Source organism: Parasteatoda tepidariorum, chromosome 2 (assembly GCF_982258835.1).
Source record: "Parasteatoda tepidariorum strain Cologne lab strain chromosome 2, Ptep-v5.0, whole genome shotgun sequence".
NCBI classification, from domain to species: Eukaryota; Metazoa; Arthropoda; class Arachnida; order Araneae; family Theridiidae; genus Parasteatoda; species Parasteatoda tepidariorum.
In genome coordinates, this window is record NC_141756.1 from 18,718,319 (window position 1) to 18,737,812 (window position 19,494).

Below are 19,494 nucleotides of genomic sequence, written 5' to 3' on the forward strand. Positions count from 1 at the left end.
ACTAATGCAAGAAAATATTCCATAATGTTTCATTCATTAGGTTTTGCATTTTGAGAGTGTGGGTTGCCTGCGGAAAAAACTTTTTGAAACAGCAGCAATGATGAAAGAAACGTTTACTTCTTTATTTATTCCTTATGATAGGGAGAAATAAACGTGATTCCGTCTGAAATAAGAATAAAAATATAGTACCACAATATCATACGTGGTATAAATGTGATAAAAATAACATAAATCGTGTAAATGTATAAAAAATTTCATAGAATCGGTCAATAAAAAAATACACACTTAGCACTAGTTATTGCTCGCCAAATTTATTAAGCTGCTATTGATTATTTACCAAGACATAAAAATTAATAAAAAGTATTTTCTTTTAGAGTCTTAGAAAGATTCGCCAATATTTTTTTTTTGTAGTGATACTTTTCTTTATTAAGTGATAGTCTCTGGGGGGGAGCTGAATGGATAGCAAAATGACTAAGTAAGATTCAATATTATTAATAATTGTTGTATTAAAAATCTATGCACAATGTTATCTATGCACTACTTATAACTATTTTTTAATTACATTTAAAATTATTTGAAGAATTATTAAAAGTGATTTATTTAATAGTGTCATTATTTGAGACAATTTTTTTCCTGAATAATCAGTAAATTAGAAGAGAAAATATTAAAAGGATCTCTTTTAAGTCTTATTATCTAAAAAAAAGGATCAAAATAGTCATAATATATTTTTTTATTTATATTTTGAGCATTTATGAAACAAAATAATTACAATAATGATATAAAAAGGCGATTTACTTAAAAAAGTATTATAATAGCAGCTAATGATAGAAATTAGTTATCGATCTTAGCTAAAAAATATTCTATATGGAATTTTTTATCTTTTTTTAAAACAAAGAAACTTATGTATAGATATGTATATACAGAGGTTGGACAAAATTTTGAAAACGCTTCAATAATAACGTTTTTCAAACAATATTTCTTTCAACAGCAAATATTTTCGAAAATTGTTAATAACTAAATAATTGGCACAATTTGAAAGATCAAGCGCGAAGTTTTTAGGAATGGTGTCATTTTTCGCATACAAAATTCGAATGGACAAAGCTGTGGAGAGGAAATAAATATTTTTCTTCCAGTTTTAATACCAGAAATTTCGAAGTCATTCTAAAGGAAGCATTCTCGAAGTCAATCGTCCCATTTTCACTAAGGGTCACCAGTATTCGAGTTTTAAACTCATGTTTGTGAAAATTGCAACACCATGAAGGACTTATGTGAGTGAGCTGAAATTTTCAGGAAATGCAAAGTAGAGCATAATATGCAAATGATTAGAATTTCAGACCCGTAGAGCATGCGTATGCTGAGCAGCGCCCTCTGAACGGCGGATGGATCCGATTAAATAGACGGCTGTAGCGAGGCCTGTATGGTCATTCGGTGGTTATCTGCTAGTGGTAAACGTTAGCTCAGATGTTACTTATGCCTCTTCGACGAAAGAGAGCAAGTTTCAACTACTTACGGAGTTTGAAAGGGGGAGAATCATCAGCCTTCGTGAAGCTGGATTGTCTCATTGTGCAGTAGCCGCTCGTGTGCAGCGTAACAGCAGCACAGTGATGCGTGTTTGAAAGCATTGGACGGACGAGTGTCAGACAACTCGGAAATCCGGGAGTGGACCCCGAAATGTCACGTCAGCTCACGATGGTAGTCACCTGGTCCGCATGGCGCTGACAGGCCGTACGGCTCCCTCTAGACAACTGGCAGCACAGTGGTCAGTAGCTACAGGTGTTTCATTGTGTGCTTCATTAATTCGTAGACGTCAACTGCAGCGTGGACTGCGCGCAAGGACTCCTTTATACAGGATCACCATCACGCTAAACCATAGCCACCTGCGGCTACAATGGGCCAATCAGCATAAGGACTGGCGTGCTGATTGGCAGCATGTCGTGTTTTCTGACGAATCACGCTTTAATTTGTGGTAACTTGATGGCCGCATTCGTATCAGACGCTATGCCTGTGAACGCCACCTTCCGGAGTGCATTATCGAACGCCACAGTGGACGAATACCCGGAGTTATGGTCTGGGGTGCCAGAGCATATCATGGACGATCTCAATTGCTACGAATTGTGGGTAATCTGAACAACAACCGGTACATCACTGAAGTTTTACAGCCCCAAGCTGTTCCCTTCCTTGAAGCCTTGCCAGGCGCTGTATTTCAACAAGATAATGCCCGCCCTCATATTGCTAGGTCTGTTCAATCCTTCCTTTCATTGCGGCAGGTACAGTTTCTTCCTTGGCCTGCGTATTCCCCAGATACGTCACCGATTGAACATGTGTGTCATTTCGTTGGTCAGCGCCTCGCTCGTGATCCTCGTCCTGTTGCTTCTACAGACGAACTTTGGGTACGCATACAAACTATATGGAATGCTCTTCCTCAGACAGACATTCAAAATTTGCTTGACTCCATGCAGCGCTTATTGCGGTGCGTGGTGGCTACACAAAATACTGATTTCGATGTCTTGTTATTGTTTGTTTGCTTTGAAAGTTTAATCATTTATTTGTACCACTACCACTCAACTGTGTAGTAAATTTCATTCAATTATGACGATTCCTTCATGGTGTTGCAATTTTCACAAACAGGAGTTTATTTTTAAAGACTATTTTAGGAGAAAATGAGCAATCACAACAGTGATCATTAAAAAATAGTGATCATTAAAAAATTTACTACTGAAGATATTGTGCCATATAGACACCAATAAAGATATTAAAATTTTTCTTTCTGGTCACGTGAAGTTATAAATATTTCACAACAAATTAACTACTAAAACCATACCAGTATATCGAAACCTTAATACCAGCCAGCAGGACTATCAAAATTGCTTGGCTTTTTCTAGATATTAATAGCTAAGATATTTTAAACCACCAGATCCACTGCCTAACATCCACCTCGGAGTAAATTTAACAATATTATAAAAGATTTGAGATGAAGTAAAAGTGTTGCGTCCATCATTGAAGTTGACTGTTTTTCATCAATAAAGTCAGAATATTATGTGTATATGAGTGAGTATATTCTTCAAATTTAAAGTCTTCAAAATAATTCAAAATTTTTTTTGTATACTTCCTTGGTCAGTGGCGTACGCAGAATTTTTTCAAGGGGGGGGGGGGTTCATAATTTTCAGAAATTACTAAAAGAAATTCGAGTATGTAATAAAACACTATTACTTCCCTAATTTAGACAGCTAGACAATTTTGACTTTTTATTTCGACAACATTATTTAGTTAAATTTTGTTTTTATTTTTTAAGTTTAAGAATATAATTTTTTTTTATAATAAGAAGTAAAATATTTTATTTTTATTAAAAAGTAGGAATAAATCAAGCCAGAAAAAACTACTCATACTGTAATAGCTACCTAAATAATAATCATATAAATGTGAATATTCCATAGAAAACCAATGAATTTAACTAAAAAATGACTTACCAACAAATAGGGAATTAAACCAGTACACAAACAAGCTAAGAATTTATTGATTTATACTGTAATATCCAAACGACGGGTTTTTTTTGCAAGTTCGTTTAAGATGTCTTCGACAGCTGGGGTAAATTTTCTATGAATGCTTAAGAGCGCCAATCCATTCATTCTATTATTTCCCGTTGAGTTGCGTAAATAAGTCTTCAAACGGCGCAAAGTCGAAAAGGATCTTTCGTTTGCACTCGTTGAAACAGGTAGAACGACCGATATTTCTAGGAGTTTGAAAATGTTTAGTGTTATATCTTTATTGCACATTCCAAGAGCATCCGCCGCAGTTTTTGGAACACTACCTCCGTCTTCACTAATCCTTTTTAATCTTTTATACCAGAGTTTTAGTTCAGACTTAAGGCTTTCTTTACAGGTATCCAAATCTCCAGCGTAAAATTCCACTAATGCTTCAAAAGCCTTTATGTTTGAAGGTTGGCAAATGAAAGGATCGGCAGGTAGAAGACACTGAAATCCTTTCAAAATATCACGATGCGATACAAATCTTAAGTTTAATTGTGTTATAAAATTTTCTATAAATGGAATAAAAACACTAACTCTGAAATATGTTTCCGGTGTCGATGAGGGAAAATTATCGCGATTTTTCTGTCTTCCTGTTATTCTAGGGATTTGCATGGAAGTGGAAGATCCAATGCTTGTTAGCATAAGAGAAGAGGAGCTGAATATTTCAGAGAATGTTTCAGTGGCATTTTCACGCATTAATTTTAGATCTTTAATGACATCTTCTGCAAGACTCACTGCCTCTATCAAATCTATGCTTGTTTTTTGTAGGTATCTACAGAGATGGATTGTTATGGTGAAAACTTTGTAAACGCACAAAAGAGATATTACGAACTGGCAATTAGATACTGTGCACAGTAAAGAATTAGTCTGGGTAGCTGATTCCTTATCCTTCCATTCTGATATTTTTTGTAGTGTTTCGGCGATAGGCTCGAAAAGTTCCACCACAGCGGTTACTGAGTCGTATCTTTCCATCCTACGGATTGAACATAGCTGTTTAATTTTCTCCCTCTTAGAGCTGGTTTCCATCTCCTCTATTGCTGATGATAGGACATACTGTCTTTTTGGCGTATTTAAGAAGTCGTTTAATGTTTTAATTGTCCCTAAGCAATCTCTAATTCCAGTTATTTCGCATGCATTTGATACAGCCAAATTGAGACTATGAGCAGAGCAATGTACATAGAGTGCTGATGGCACAATACTTCTTACGTGGGCTTGTAAACCATTAATTTTTCCACTCATTGATGCAGCACCATCATACCCCTGTCCACGTAACTTTTTATATCAACTTTCATAGACTGTAATTGGTTTAATATTGTTGTTGCTATTGCTTTTCCGGTTAAGTCATGCACCGGAATGAATTGCAAAAACTGTTCGGTGATGCTAAAATTTTCTTTATCGACATATCGAACGCATAACGATAATTGCTCTATGCCTGCAATATCAGTTGTTTCATCTGCAAGAATGGAAAAGCAAGTTGCATCATTAATCTTGCTGACTAGTTTTTGCAGGATTAAAATATTGCAAACCTCAATAACTTCGACCTGAAATCGAGGGCTGATATACTGAGCATTTTTTCTGCTTGACTCTAAAATGTTCTTAAGAGTCGAATCGTTCTTACTCCGAAAACGAAGCAATGCCCGAAAATTTCCGTCGTTCTCTACACCTGGTTGTTCAGCAATTATTCCCGAATCCTTATGTCCTCTTAGAGTGAGACCTTGATTTCCATAAAATAGGATGGTTTCAATGATTGGAGTAATGTTTTTTCTATTTTCTAATTTTCTTCTGCTTGCTGCACTGTCAACTTGTTCATCCACAGATTTCATCTTTCCAAACAAAATATCGTTTAATGTCCCAGCAGTTTCGATCGATTTTTTTGTGATAAAGACATTTCTCGTGTTCAGAAAATTGCTCTACAGCATTTTTCCAGCTGTCAAATTTTACATTGCACAGTTGGCCTAAAGGTTGCTTTCCAGAACCGGCACCACTTGGGGCGAAAAGTACACAAAATTTGCAAAAAGCACCACCCTTAACCTCTGAATATGCAAGCCATTTCCAGCGATAAAGCCATTTGCACTGAAATTTCAATTTTCTTTTTCTTTTTTCAGGAAAAACAAATGCTGGATTAGGTTCCCAAACATTTTTAAGTATATCCAGTTTTTTATCCTCGCATGTATTATCTTCTGAAAAAAGTCCAATGTCATATGGGTGGGAAGTAACACTTTGAGGGCCGCTTTCACATTCATCAGATTCTGTTACGCTAGAAACGTTTCTTTCAACGGAAGTATCACATTTCTGTTCAACAGAAAAACTTACATTGGTACTAGATGCTGCCACCTCACTAATTTCAGGTTGTGATTTTTTCTCAAGGTAATTAAAAATTGTTAAATTCTTGCGTTTAGACATCCTAAAGATCCAAGAACAGCAAAAATATATACATATATATTGGCACAGAAATATCCACTAAGCTACGATCTCAAAGTTTCGAGCTGGAATGAATAACTTCAACGAGCACAGAGTCTCCAAAACAAAACAGATTTAGAAACAAGCTCCGAAGGACAAGCGGCAGAGATAACTCTTAGTCTGACTAAAATCGAAAATAAATGTAACCCCCTTTCATATAATTTTTTTTAACCGCATCTACAAAATTCTCGAATTGTCTCAAAGACGACAGAACGTCTAGGATTCCAGACCTCGCGAATGCCAGCCAGTCTCGAAAACTATCGCGACTGGCAGGTCAGAAAGGAACCAGTGATCGGGACTCGCCCGTAACAGTATCACGTGAATTTGGTTTCAAAAATACAACCCTATTATAGTAAATGTTTTATCAGTATTCTGAGAAATACAGTGAGAAAAAAAAGTAGGCATAAGGCAAATAAAAATATATAGTCTTAAAAAACAATAACCCGCATAATTTCTACTAAAATTTTTATTTTTGACTGTATTATTTTGTAAATTCATTTTGTCTGAGCTCAAGGGGAGGGGGGTTTAAACCTCTAAACCCCCCCCCTTGCGTACGCCCCTGTCCTTGGTAACATTTATTCATATCTTACAGACAGCAGTGTAGTTTATTGACATTTGCTCGAGAAAAAAATAAAATAGAAATTCACTAAATCTTGAATGCCTTGAAAATGGCATATTAGCCCAGAAGTTTAAAAAACAGTCATTTTAAGTTAATAGTAAGTAACTCAACTTAAGCCTTTATGTTAGATGGACCATAAATTGCTTAAATTAATTCTTTTTATCCACTGTAGAAAGAAAACAAAAAAAAAATCAAATTTGTTTGTTGCTGATATGAACAGAATAAAATTGTGTATAATAATCAATTATTAAATAAATAAATAACTTTGATTACATCCAGCCATATTACAATCATACAAACTTGGTATTAGGTTAATATTTTCTTTTCCTCCTTACAGTATTAGCAGTTGAAAAATTTTGGTAACACTTCAATGTCCTGGAATTCATAAGCCAGGAAAATGGCAGCCAGGATAATGACAAATTCGCCATTTTACAGCATATAACTTTACTTTAATGTAATATTTTGGTCTTAGACGTTTACATTCTGCAGAAAACAGCAAGATTTCTTAAAATAACTCAGATAAATCTATGTAGTTCATGGTATTAATGATTTCAAGAAATCAGGAAAATGACAACACAAAAACCTACTAAAAAATTTTGAAATACTTGAGCTACTACCTACTGAAAATTTTTTTGAAATAGGTTTTGAATCAGAAAATTGGTTATTTATTCATGCAACAAGACATGTTCATAAAGGAGGGTATCTAATCAATCTATTAACATAAGGTATTGATTGCTGGCTCTATCTATTCTGGTTATAAACCACTAAATAAAAGTAGCCAGGAAAATGACAGATTTTCTTGGGACAAACAAATTATTGACAGAAAAAATTATTTTGAACGAAGTTTTTGTAAATAATGCAATCTGCGCATATTCTAGAAATGCTTACACTGTTTGAGAGAAAAAAAATTACATATTGAAAAATTTATGGGAAGTTTAGAACTAGTTATTATTGGAAACATTGTTTGGGACATGCCAGGAAAATGACATTTTGAAGTTCAATTAAATTTTTTAACTATAAAAAACAGTCAATGCTAGTGCAAAGTCTTTTTAAAATGTTAACAACAATTCAATTTATTATTTTTTTTAAAAAAAAGTTCTTTTAGTATTATAGTATTAGATCTCGGAGCAAGGGACAGTGAATTGTCATATTTCGTGAGAATCACCCATATATATATTGGGGTGACCCTTATCTTTGAACTTTTAATTTTTCAAGAGCCCACTCCCTTGTTTGGTTCCATTTACTTCAAAACATCACCATGTAAATTTTCGGATAACATGTTTTAATCCGTGCTAACTTCAAAAAGAAGTATGCAAAACAGGACAATTTTCGGACTTACTGTCCTGTCATTGATTTAAAATTTAGTGAAAGTCATTACTTTTTGATAGCCATGACAATTACTGTAATTTCCGTTTAATACGCGTGGCATATTGCAGAGTCATTCCATTAAATGCACATATAACAAGTTCTCTGTCCTTGATGGTTTCGTTATAGTTGATCTTTATGTTTCGAGAATTACGTAGCGAAATAGTGTTTATTTTTGAAAGGAGATATCGGTCATAAAATAACTGAAAAAATTCCCATCCCTAGATTAGTACGTATTATTTTTTTTCTTTGAATTTCAATACTTAAGGGGAATAAAAAATATCAGTGACTTAAAGCAGTACGAAAGCTCATTATATTTTAGGAGGAAACCAAAATTCCCTCAAAACTTATGCAGTGTTGCGTAAAAAACTGATTCAGTTGTAATTTTTCTTTAGGAATCTCAAAAAATATCCGGAAAATTTAATATATTTAGAGTTTGGACACTGACGCGAAGATTTTAAGCAACACAATTTCTTCAAATACTTGCTGCCTAAATAATGCATAAATGCTTTTAGAACAAAAACCAAATAGAGTTATATAATTTTATCTATGCCATCATCACACAACTACTGCCAGTTGCACCCCATTTTAATCATTTAAATGATATTAACCCATCTTCGAACTGGCATTAGTTATCCACATGCCAGACAACTAGAGCCCGTTGTTTCTCTTTTGTGGAAATTTATTCCATTTGAAATAATTATTTTTTTAACACCACATAGCTTGAAAGGCTTTATTTTTATCTATCGTTGTATTTTAATCTGCATAAACACAAAAAGAAAACATTATCATACGTAAAATTAAATAAGAAATGAAGAAATAAATAAATAATTAAAATAAATAGCGCGCTTTCTTTTGATTATACATTTTACTGCTCTTTCTCGTAGTATTTGTAATTGACATTTAACAAACAGAAGGAAACAGGCACTTTTCTAAAATAATTATAAAATTCAGTTGCTAAAAAACTTCATAGATATTTTACCTTTAAACTGTCAAATTACCATTTTGGTCAGTACCATGAGTTAAAAGTTTAGTACTATGAGAATATGGTAAAATTTACCGTTATACTGGCTCCATTGGAACACCAATTAGCTCGGAAATTCTTAAAGAATGGCTTTGGAAATAATTTTGATAAAATGAAAAATAAATTAGGGTTTTGTAATGTGTGATGAAATTTGGTATATGCCGTAAACTTTGATAATTTTATCATATCCATGGCCATGACATAAGAACCATTTATTCGATTAAATTGATTTTACAGTTTTGTATTTTTCACTAAATACGTGGTGATTAGATATTTAATTTTAAAAACCAGAACTTTCGGTAAGAAATCACATTATCAACCTAAAAATTACCTCAAATGAGTGGTTTAAATACCGTATATTCTGGTTTTAAGTACCAGATTTTTGGTTTTTCTTACCACAAATGTCATTACCGTACAGGATGGTAACTTTATCAGAATGTTTCCCTGTGTTACGTTACTTATGTTTTGACTATTTATGTAGCTAATTCAATTAACTTTAGCAGCTAATCAGAAAAATTTATTTGTAAGAGATAAAAAGAAAATTTATTAACAAAGGAGGAACAAAATTTAAACTTCAGGCATGCTATCAATATTATTTCATTCTGTTTGTCATTTTCATCTGTATAGGAATAATATTTTAAATCAAATAACAACTTTTAACTATGTATTCGGCCTAATATATTTATTTTTCCTTAGTTACACACCAGTAAAAATTGCTTACAAGAAGTTTGAGCCTTCAGGAGGAAGCAATGACAAGTTAGCACCAGTAATTTTTTTGCATGGCCTCACTTCTTCAAAAGAATCGTGGAACGTTATAGCACAGATCATAGCTGACAAAACTAAAAGGAAAGTAAGTTTCTTGCAATGACAATTTCTACAAAAGAAAACATGGCGCCTCAAGGGACAGAGGTTACTTAGGTTCAATGCGATAGCTGTTTGATTTGAATCTTGCTTCTGATTGGAACCAATCTAAATGCCCACAGATCATGGATTACATTTCCTTTGTCATCGGGTTAACTAGGGGGATTTCGTGGTTTTCCCCTCCATCTAATCACCTGTTAGTTTCTTCAAAAAATTTTTAGTTTGTCTCAACGCTTCATTTAAGAGTTCTCTTGTCTCCTGGTCTTGTTAAAATTATAAGGCTACGGAGTTGAACATAGAGAGTTATCGGAGCTAAACATCAAAACTGAACATTGAACTCAAAAATGAGCCGTCTGTTCAACACTAGTTGTAAAATTAAAATTAAATTTCAAAAGAAAAAAATGCAACAATTACTATTTTGAATACCAGAAATTCTGCATATCTGGTACCATAAAGAAATAAAAAATTGTCTAATAAAAGATTCTAATAACATAAATTTGGTTCTTTGTTGCAAAAATTCTCCTTTTTTTCCTTTTTCTTTATAAATTTCTTTATCTTGTCAACGAGTTTTGTTTTGCAGTAACCTTTTTTCTTGAATTTTTCTCTGTTTCGTTAAATTCTTTTCTTTTTCTTTTTTTCTGATTAGCACAAAAATGGGGCTTAAACATGGAGGAACAATTTTCCACAAATTCCTTGTCATGTTCTATTAGGTTGCTGTTGTTGTTTCTAATGGCACTTGTCATTCCAGCAAGCCTGCTTAGTCAAACCAACCATATTTAAGGCAGAGGGTGCGTTTCTTGTTTTTCAGTGGATCTATGTGGATTCATAGATATCTATGGCCAAGTATACGACTTAAGCAACACACACGCGACACAAACTGTTTATAGGGGGGACCCATTTATTTATCAAATCATTCATCATTAGATCGTAATCTTGACCTGAACCCGAGAACGATCAATCTTCAATTCAGTACCCCTAGAGATGCTATATTATGATTTAATTAAGAATTAGGGTCGAGCGTGCAATTTTATGCTTATATATTTTAATGCCTTTTACATTTTATTATTTATTCTTTCTATATTAAGATTTTGTTACTTATTCTTATCATATTTTTTTATTCACTTCTATTTGCATTTCTTATTATTTTCATATTTATATTAAAATTTTTTGGCTAGTAACATGCTCAATTGACGAGATTTGAATGTCAATAATATATTCAAAATGTATTTGGAGTTATCTTTGAAATTCGTGGAAATTTTTTCTCCAAGTTTCAAATGACATTCAAGAACTCAATGTTAATGGCATTAGAGAGTTACCTCAAATTATTATATTTTAAATTACGAAATAAAAAACGCACTTTCTCTGAACTAACATAAATTTTTCTCGACGGATCCAGATTTCTGATCTCCAGAATATATGAGGTAACTGCAAACTGGGAAATATGACCCCTATAGTATTGTCAGAAAAGCGGTCCAAATTTTGTAACCCGGAATGTTAATTTTACTTTTTGCGTATTTCACCATATCTTGAAAACTTTTTAAGAGGACTGAAAAATATTTTGCACTCAATTATAAATTCCGTTTATCTAAAGAAAATTCCAAGCAAAAATTTGATTTTCAGTAAAAGTTTAATATTTTTTATTATTTTATTTAATAATATTTGAAAATTTTTAAATTGGGTGTACAAAATTTGAGCAAAATCGATCGTATAGTTCCTGAGAATTCAAACTTTGAAAAAGTAGCATTCAAACACTGTACTTACAGCATGTGAACTTTTTTGATCTTATTTGTGTGTAACTTTCATGAAAATTTAAATATACTTATTAATTTTTAATAAGAAGATTTTATATTTTTTGTTTAGTATTTGTTATATATCACTCAAATATTTGAATTCGATTCTTTTTTATGTTAATATTTCAGACTTACGCCTGTGATGCAAGAAACCATGGAGAAAGTGAATATTCTGAACATTTCAATTTCGACCTAAACGTTGATGATCTATTTCAATTTATGAATGACTTGAACATTGAAAGAGCCGTTTTAGTTGGTCACAGTATGGGAAGTTTCACCTCCACAAATGCTGCGCTTAGAAAGGTTTGTGTATAAGTTTATTTATAATAAAGAAAATACTAATAAATTTGAAAAAAAATATGCAAGTGTAAAATTTAAAGATGTTTATTTTGTATCGCCGAGGAAAGTCACATCATAAAATGCATGTCAATGAAGATCTCAAAGTTTCGATATTTTCATCTAACTCAATAAACCATTGTTAAACCGTTATATCATTTTCAATATTACTAAATTGTATCGTAACTTGGTTTCGAATTTAATTTAATTTATTTAATAATATTTTTAATTTAATAATTAATTTGATTACCTGATTGAGCACTTCATTCGAATTGAAACATTTTTTTCAAGTTGTGTAAAACATCTTTGAATCATAATACAAAATATTTTTTATAGCCTGAAAGAGTAGAAATGGTATTTTCGGAGGACATGTACGTAAAGAAACTTCCAAAAGAAGTAACAGATTCTGTTATACGCTACGCATCAGATTTTTGTGCAGCTGTAAAAAGTGTTCCAAAAGATTTAAGTGAAAATGAAGCTCTTATAAAAGCTGTGAAAACTTTAAGCAAGAATAATAAAGAAGTTGTAAGTCTTTTTAATTTTTTTCTTTTAAATTCATGTTAAAACCCGAAACATTGCTGTTGTTGTGATTAAAATTTTAATCACATCATTAATCACATTAATGGATTTACGTAATGTATTATGTAGTAATCAAAAGATACTAACTCTTTAATAGCTTATCGTACTAAATAAATATCTCATACAATATTAAATAAATATCTAAGTAGATATCTAAAAAATAGCTTAACATATTAAAAAAATATTTATATTTACAATAATAAATTCTCAAGCAACTAAAGTGGTAAAATATTATTTGATTAAAAACTTCATTCGCTTCAGAAAAATACTGATTTGAAGATTTATCTTTTGATTTATTATTTATTGATTATTATTTTTTGATGTTTATCGATGCGTTTAAAGGGCTCAAAAATCGGCCCCTACTTTCAAGACTTGCCAGACGTGCATGAGAAGAAGCCAAAGTGAGTTGAAATAAAAAAACCTAAAGTTTTCAACATAAAAAGAAAAAAATCAAAATTAAAAAAAGAAAAACTCAATTGCCGAAAAAGAAAAAAATTGAAAAACAGATCAAGAAAGAAAAAAACCATAGAGGCCGAGTGGTAAAATCAAGGTGAAATTTGTTTCGACACTTTACACTGCTAAAACTTTCGAGCCATGTAACACCAAAAATTTCTATTCATTTGCCGGCAACTTAAAATGGAGCTCAATTTTACCATATTTCGCTATTTTCACTTGCTCCAAATAACAGTTGAAAATTGCACTGAAAATAGGTATTCTAAAGAAACAAAACTACTATTTTCATTCTTTTTTTTTTTCGTTTTTTATATAAAAGCAGAAGAAGGTTACACCTTTATTAGGTATTTTTAAAGACCTCAAATGCAGGCCAAGGTTGCCTATTTACCGTTACAAATATATTAACCGTAAGTTGATTATTTTATGACATACCTCTAACCATTTTATACCGGCAACCATATTTAAAAAGGCAACATCAATTTGATGATACATGAAGTTCGTTATCAAAAAAAAGTTTTCAGTGTCAAATGTTAACAACAGTTTGAGTGTTTGAGTTAATTTTGAGTGTTAACTTTGAGTGTTAATTTTTATTGTAATTTTGAGTGTTTGAGTAATTTTTGAATGTTTGAGTTAACAACAGTTAATTACGGTAAACAGCATCTTAATTCCAACTTCCAAGTAACTTGAAGGTTTTCTTTTTGAGAGGGGTGAGGGAATTATTTTTCCACTGTGTTCGTAGCACCATCTGCTGACAGTTTTTATTATGAGGACTTGGGGCAGGCGTTTTGGCAGGAGATGACAACAACAGAATGTATTATATGTTTCTTTGATATGAAACTTTTTTGATTCAAAACAGAAAAGGCCAGAGCTGAAAAATAAAACTTGTATGAAATGTTACAGATTTTGTTTGATTAAAAAAATAAATATTTTCAATACATTGAAAAGTAATTTCAGTGAATTTCGGTAGAAATTAAGAACGGAAATTTTCTACAAATAAAATAATAAATATTTATTTTTAAGCAGATTTTTTTAATAGTAACTTTCTACTGAACGTTTCATTCAGAACCGTTTTAACTGAATAAGAGTTATTAATTTTTCATGTTATTTCTTACTGTAAGAAATAAATTATTTTCAGGGGGTATATAGCTCAGAAGAATCTTTAAAGTCATCGAATTTTGTCTTGAAGAGAAGATCAGATGGAGGATATGACGTAGCTTTCAATAGGGATCCAATAATTAGAGCATTTCAAGATCCAGAAACATTAATGACTAGTCCTAGTGGTCAATTTAATGGTCATGCGTATTTCATATATGGGAGAGACTCGCCCATTCGTGTGTAAGCAACATGACTTTTTTATATGTCTGTTTCAAATTTCTTAATTGTTTCCAAATTTTATTTTGTAAGAAATATTTATAACTAGCTGAATATCCATTTTTGTACGGTGTAAGAAAAATGTAATTAACCAATAAATCGCGATTAATCAACACTACGAAATCATGCATGAAATTGAAAGACATGTACAGATATACTTAATTAAGGTTTAACAGTTCCGATTTTTCATTATTATTATTTGCTGCCTTTCCTGGTGTCTTCATGTCAGCAGTAGCAAATCATGTTTTGAAAAGTTCATCCCTTCAAACAATAAAAAAGAATAATATATTCTGTTATAAAGAATAAAGCATTGTGTGATAAAGAATAATATATTCCGTAATTTAATAAAAAAATAATTATATCTTGTATCATTTGGCATGACGCTGTTGCTCAAGGTCATGAGTGTCAAAAGTTAGGATAATCAATAATTTTCTCAGGTACCTATGCTTTACTTATTTTCGATAGATTTATGTTATCAGAAAGCAAATCATGTTTTTAAAAGTTTATGCTTTCAAACTAAAGAATAATAATATTCCGTATCACTTTTCATAACGCTGTTGCTTGGGGTCAACACTCGATAGTAAAAAATTACATCATTGAGATTAATAACAACATGGCAATTATTTATGGTTTATATAAACGGGCAAGTACTTTTTCTCCATTAATTTAACATGTCAATGCATTTCTTCAAATGTACTTACTGCAAAAATTAGTTAATTGTAGTTCTCGAAAATAATTAGTAGCGATACTGATATTTTTATAATCATTTTTGGCGAATGAACTAATTTCAGTACTTATTTGGAAGGCCTGAAAAAATAACAAAACTATTATGCTTAATTAACTGCATCTGGAATTTCAGTTATAAGTACTATGGCAATATGAACCTATTATATCATTCGCTCCATTTATTTTGAAATCTGTTTTTCCTTTACTGCTCAAGAAATGCTTGTTTCGGGCTGGAATCTCCATAAATACATAATGGATTATGTTTTTCTTTTAAAACATTCAATCTATTTCCTTCCCATTCTATTTTTTCTTTCGCCGAAGGGGCTTTTTAGCTTCTTTACTTTTCTTTTTTTGTTGCAGAAGTATACATTAGGTTTAGTTTTCTTCTGAAGAAATAATTCTGTCTTTTAACATTTTTTTTTATTTTGTCTTTATTATTATTTTTTATTTTATTGTTTTTCTTCCAAGGACTTCTTTTCTACATTTCCAGTTGCTTTCTGTAATTTTCTTCATCGTTCCTCAACAATTCCGATTCTTAACTTGCCGTTACGTAAGCCTACAGTATTTTTAAATTTGTCCTTTTAGATGTCCTGCGTGATTTAAACTCATCACATTCTTACTGGCAATCTAAGAGTCATGCTTCATTCTACCATTCTTAGGTCATTTTCAGAGATCAATCCGGTCAATTTCTTCTAAAGGTTTTGGAACAAGAATGTTTTCAGTTTGTGGTTCTTAGCCATTTCCCAACCAGGAGGATCAGAGTGTTCCTCTTTTGCTTCATGTCTTGCCTCTGACCTATCGTGGTTGGGTAGCCCTGACAGCAGCCAAGTACTTGCCAAAACAGTTCTAGGAATCAAAATTACATGTAAACAATAGAACCGTGATAAAGTGAATATAAGGCAAAAATAAGTTGAATAAAGGCCAGATAGAGGCACAGAAATGGACATGCTATCATTTCGGTTCTTTAGACAAGAACTTCCCTCAGAACACCAAATAACTGTGGAAAAGTAACAAGACAAAAACAAGAAAAGACGTCCAAAGTATTTCAGCAAATAGAGAAAGAGAAACAAGATTGAAGAATACAATAATAATAGGGAGATGAAAAACAGGCGTGAGGGTGTTTCTCCGAGTTGCAAGATGTAGAAATTAAATTCGAATAGATTTCCATACATTGGCAGATGCTGAGATACTAAAAAAATCAGTAACTAAATTATTACAATTTTTAAAATATGGAATGATTCCTAGAAATCAAGGTCAGCAGAGAAAGAGTAGAGACGATAGTTTCAAGCCGAAGAAAACTCGAACCTATGTTTGGAATTCCAACTTTCTAGGGAAGGGAAAAATTGTTTAATATTCTGTTTCTGGATAAATCTTACACGTTTGTTTCATGTTCTCAGGGGCGTTTAGTTTGTCTAATGTAAGCAAAATCAATGACAAGAAATTTGTTAAAAACTCATCTATTGATACTAGCAATAGGGTCCTTAAAGCTAGGGAAATTTAGTTTGTTTAGAGGGGAGAAAATAACTTTAACTCAAATTAATTTAAAATCCTCAAATTTGGGGACTGATTTTCGGAAAATGGTATAATAATTCAATTGATAAAATGCAACGGATGAGTTTTTTGAATTGTCTGAGAAGTTCTGGCACTTTCTGAGGCTAATGGACAATAGTTCCAAGTGCCTGCAATTAAAAAAAAAAAAAAGGTTTGTTGAACTGCGTGATTAATTTTCTGTGGATGATATCATCATAAGGAAATCCACCGTCAAAATTAATGGCTTTAATGTAGAGGATTTCTTCATTGAGAAGATTACATACAAATCTTAGAAGCACGATAAATAGCCGTGCATAAGGCAGCTCTTTTGAGCTAAAGAAAAGGGACGAAAGGTTATGAGAGTTGAATATGTTTAACATGCAAATTTAATTTAATTCCATAGTTACTGTGACTTGTCGTTGTTATAGTCTTGTCCGAGTGGAGCAATGGAATCAAATAACACCGAAGACGTCCAAAATAGTCCTGGCAATGTCGAAGACCTTTGGTGATTAGAGCAGTTAATAGTCTGTGGGGTTTAGGTTACACTTTCCATGGAAATGAGATTCACCAGAGACATAAAGGTTTGAACTTCTGCAAGTTGGTCCTCGAAAGGTATTCCATTTCTCTTCTACCACCCAAAGGAAGATGCAATTTAGGAATCCCCCTCTCCTCGAGCTCCCTAGAGGTTGCAGGTTTCCCTGCCACTTACAATTGGTATATTTTATTGAAATATTAGTTATGATTTTATTTTGTTGTTTTTGTTTTATTTAGGATATCTGAAGAAACACACATCAAGAAACATTTCCCGAAAGCTGAATTTATTGAATTGAAATGTGCATCACACAGTGTTCACTTGGAATTAACAGATCAATTTCTTGAAACAGTTTTGAGCCGATTACAATGATAACAATAATGTTAATATTCTGTGTATATTAAAAATGCATTGTTACAATCAACAATGGTTATGTTTTATGTTGTATTGAAGTTGTGTTTCTTAGAAAGAGCAGCGGAACCTCTTATGATTTGTTAATTTTTGAAAGAACTTTAACCGGATTTTCTAGGAATTGTGTTTATTGTTCTAACGAGTAAGAAACGCTCATTTTCAAGTAAAAATTCAGTTTTAAGTCACAAATGGCCATTTTTATTATAACATGCTCTTTTTCTATATAAGCGTAAATCAAGTTATGCTGAAAATGCAGTAAAATAATTCCAAATGAATTTTTCTTTGTCTAACTATGTAAAAATTATTTTTCTTTTGTTTTTAAAATAATAACTACCTATAAAGAATTCGTTAAAATGATTGGCTCAGTTTCTATATGGGATAATATTTACTAAGCAAATAATCTTAAGTAATGCTGAAATTATAAGCTGCGGTAGTAGTTAATGATTTCACAATATACAACACATAATACAATTGTTGTCAATTATCTCTGTATATCAAAAAATCGTAAGGGACGCCACCTCTGCTTTGTGTGTTCAACTTATTTTGGTTTGTAGAGCAAAATTTCTAAGTTTTAGAAACTTGAAACTACAAAGTTGGTAAAAAAAAATGCAAGGGGATGCATACAAAAATGCATACAATGGAATAAAAAAAATAACATTCGATAGTTAGTTCGAAAATGATTACCTGTTAAACTTGTTGGAAAAAATGCCATACGGACCGCTCTACAGGCCGTAGGAAAGCAACTTCACAGTTAAATTTCGGTATGCTAAAAGGGCTATATATATTCAAGAACTCAGTTTAAATTTTTTTTCGTAATTTCAATTTGTTCGAAAGTTTTTGAAATTTTAAATAATGTTTTGTGAATTTTTAATCCCTTTTTCTTGCTTGTCGTTGCCATTTGCTTTGCTGTACAAAATCTATAAGGCATAAGAACTTAAAAATACGATGGCTTGTAGAAAAAAGATCAAAAAGTAAGACGGGGTAAATAAATTTAAGAGACGACAAGTTGTTCGAAATTAATTAAAGTGATTCGAACAAATAATACTTTAAGTTACAAAATAAGACTCAAAAACGTACTCAAACTCTGAATCAGCAGTTAAAAAAATAATTATAAAAATTTATAATAATACAGACGATTTAGGATTTAAGGTAAATATTCAAAATAACAAACAGGCACCAAATGGAATCTATTTATGGAAGTCATGGGTGGCCGCACATGAAAATCCCAGGAAATCCTGTGACGGAATTTAGCAGGATGTGGGCAAAAAGGGGATGAGAAACTTAAATACTGATAGTTCTTCAAATGAGGTCTTGTTTTTGATGTATTTTTTACGCTGAATCGAATGAAGCCAAATTCGAAATGATAGGATGAAAAGTTCAGAAAATATAAGATTTTTATTCACAAAATGTACTTGTACAGTCCACAAAAAAAGATATCACCCTGAATAACTTTCGTTCTAATGATCGGACTTTCACGAACTAAGTGTCAATCTTAATGGTTCCTGAGGGTGACCTCAAATATGTTAATTAATTAGTGCTAACTATTAATTAAGTTAAGAAATCAGACCCAATTGCGTGATTTCTCTGAATAAACATTTTTTTTTTTCATATTTGAAATCCTGACCCTTGAAATAAGAGGGGTGGACAGAATTTTGAAAAAATTGGGTCGTAAATTGGGTCGCAAAAAAGATTTATATATTTGGCGATAGTCCAGAAAACAGCCAAGAAAAGTAGCCTCCGCAAATGAATATTTTAAGATAACCCACAGACTAATTCAAAAGAGGAATACTTAATTTTACTAGGTTGCTAAGCAACCAAGCTCTGAGTGAGAAAAATTTTAATAATGTTCTGTGATTGCTCGGAGAGGTTTAATTAATAGCTAATGGAAAATATCTCGAAGCAACAGACTA

General features: G+C 32.0%; 1 protein-coding gene across 1 annotated transcript; it reads left to right on the forward strand.

Annotated features, from left to right (window-relative positions):
* Positions 1-342: 342 nt before the first annotated feature.
* Positions 343-17,597, forward strand: LOC107455952 (sn-1-specific diacylglycerol lipase ABHD11-like). Its single transcript, XM_043047472.3, has 6 exons — positions 343-475; positions 9,692-9,845; positions 11,776-11,949; positions 12,319-12,507; positions 14,150-14,349; positions 17,413-17,597. Exons 1-6 carry the CDS (start codon positions 456-458, stop codon positions 17,543-17,545), a joined length of 870 nt encoding a protein of 289 aa, XP_042903406.2. The 5' UTR covers positions 343-455; the 3' UTR covers positions 17,546-17,597.
* Positions 17,598-19,494: the final 1,897 nt, after the last annotated feature.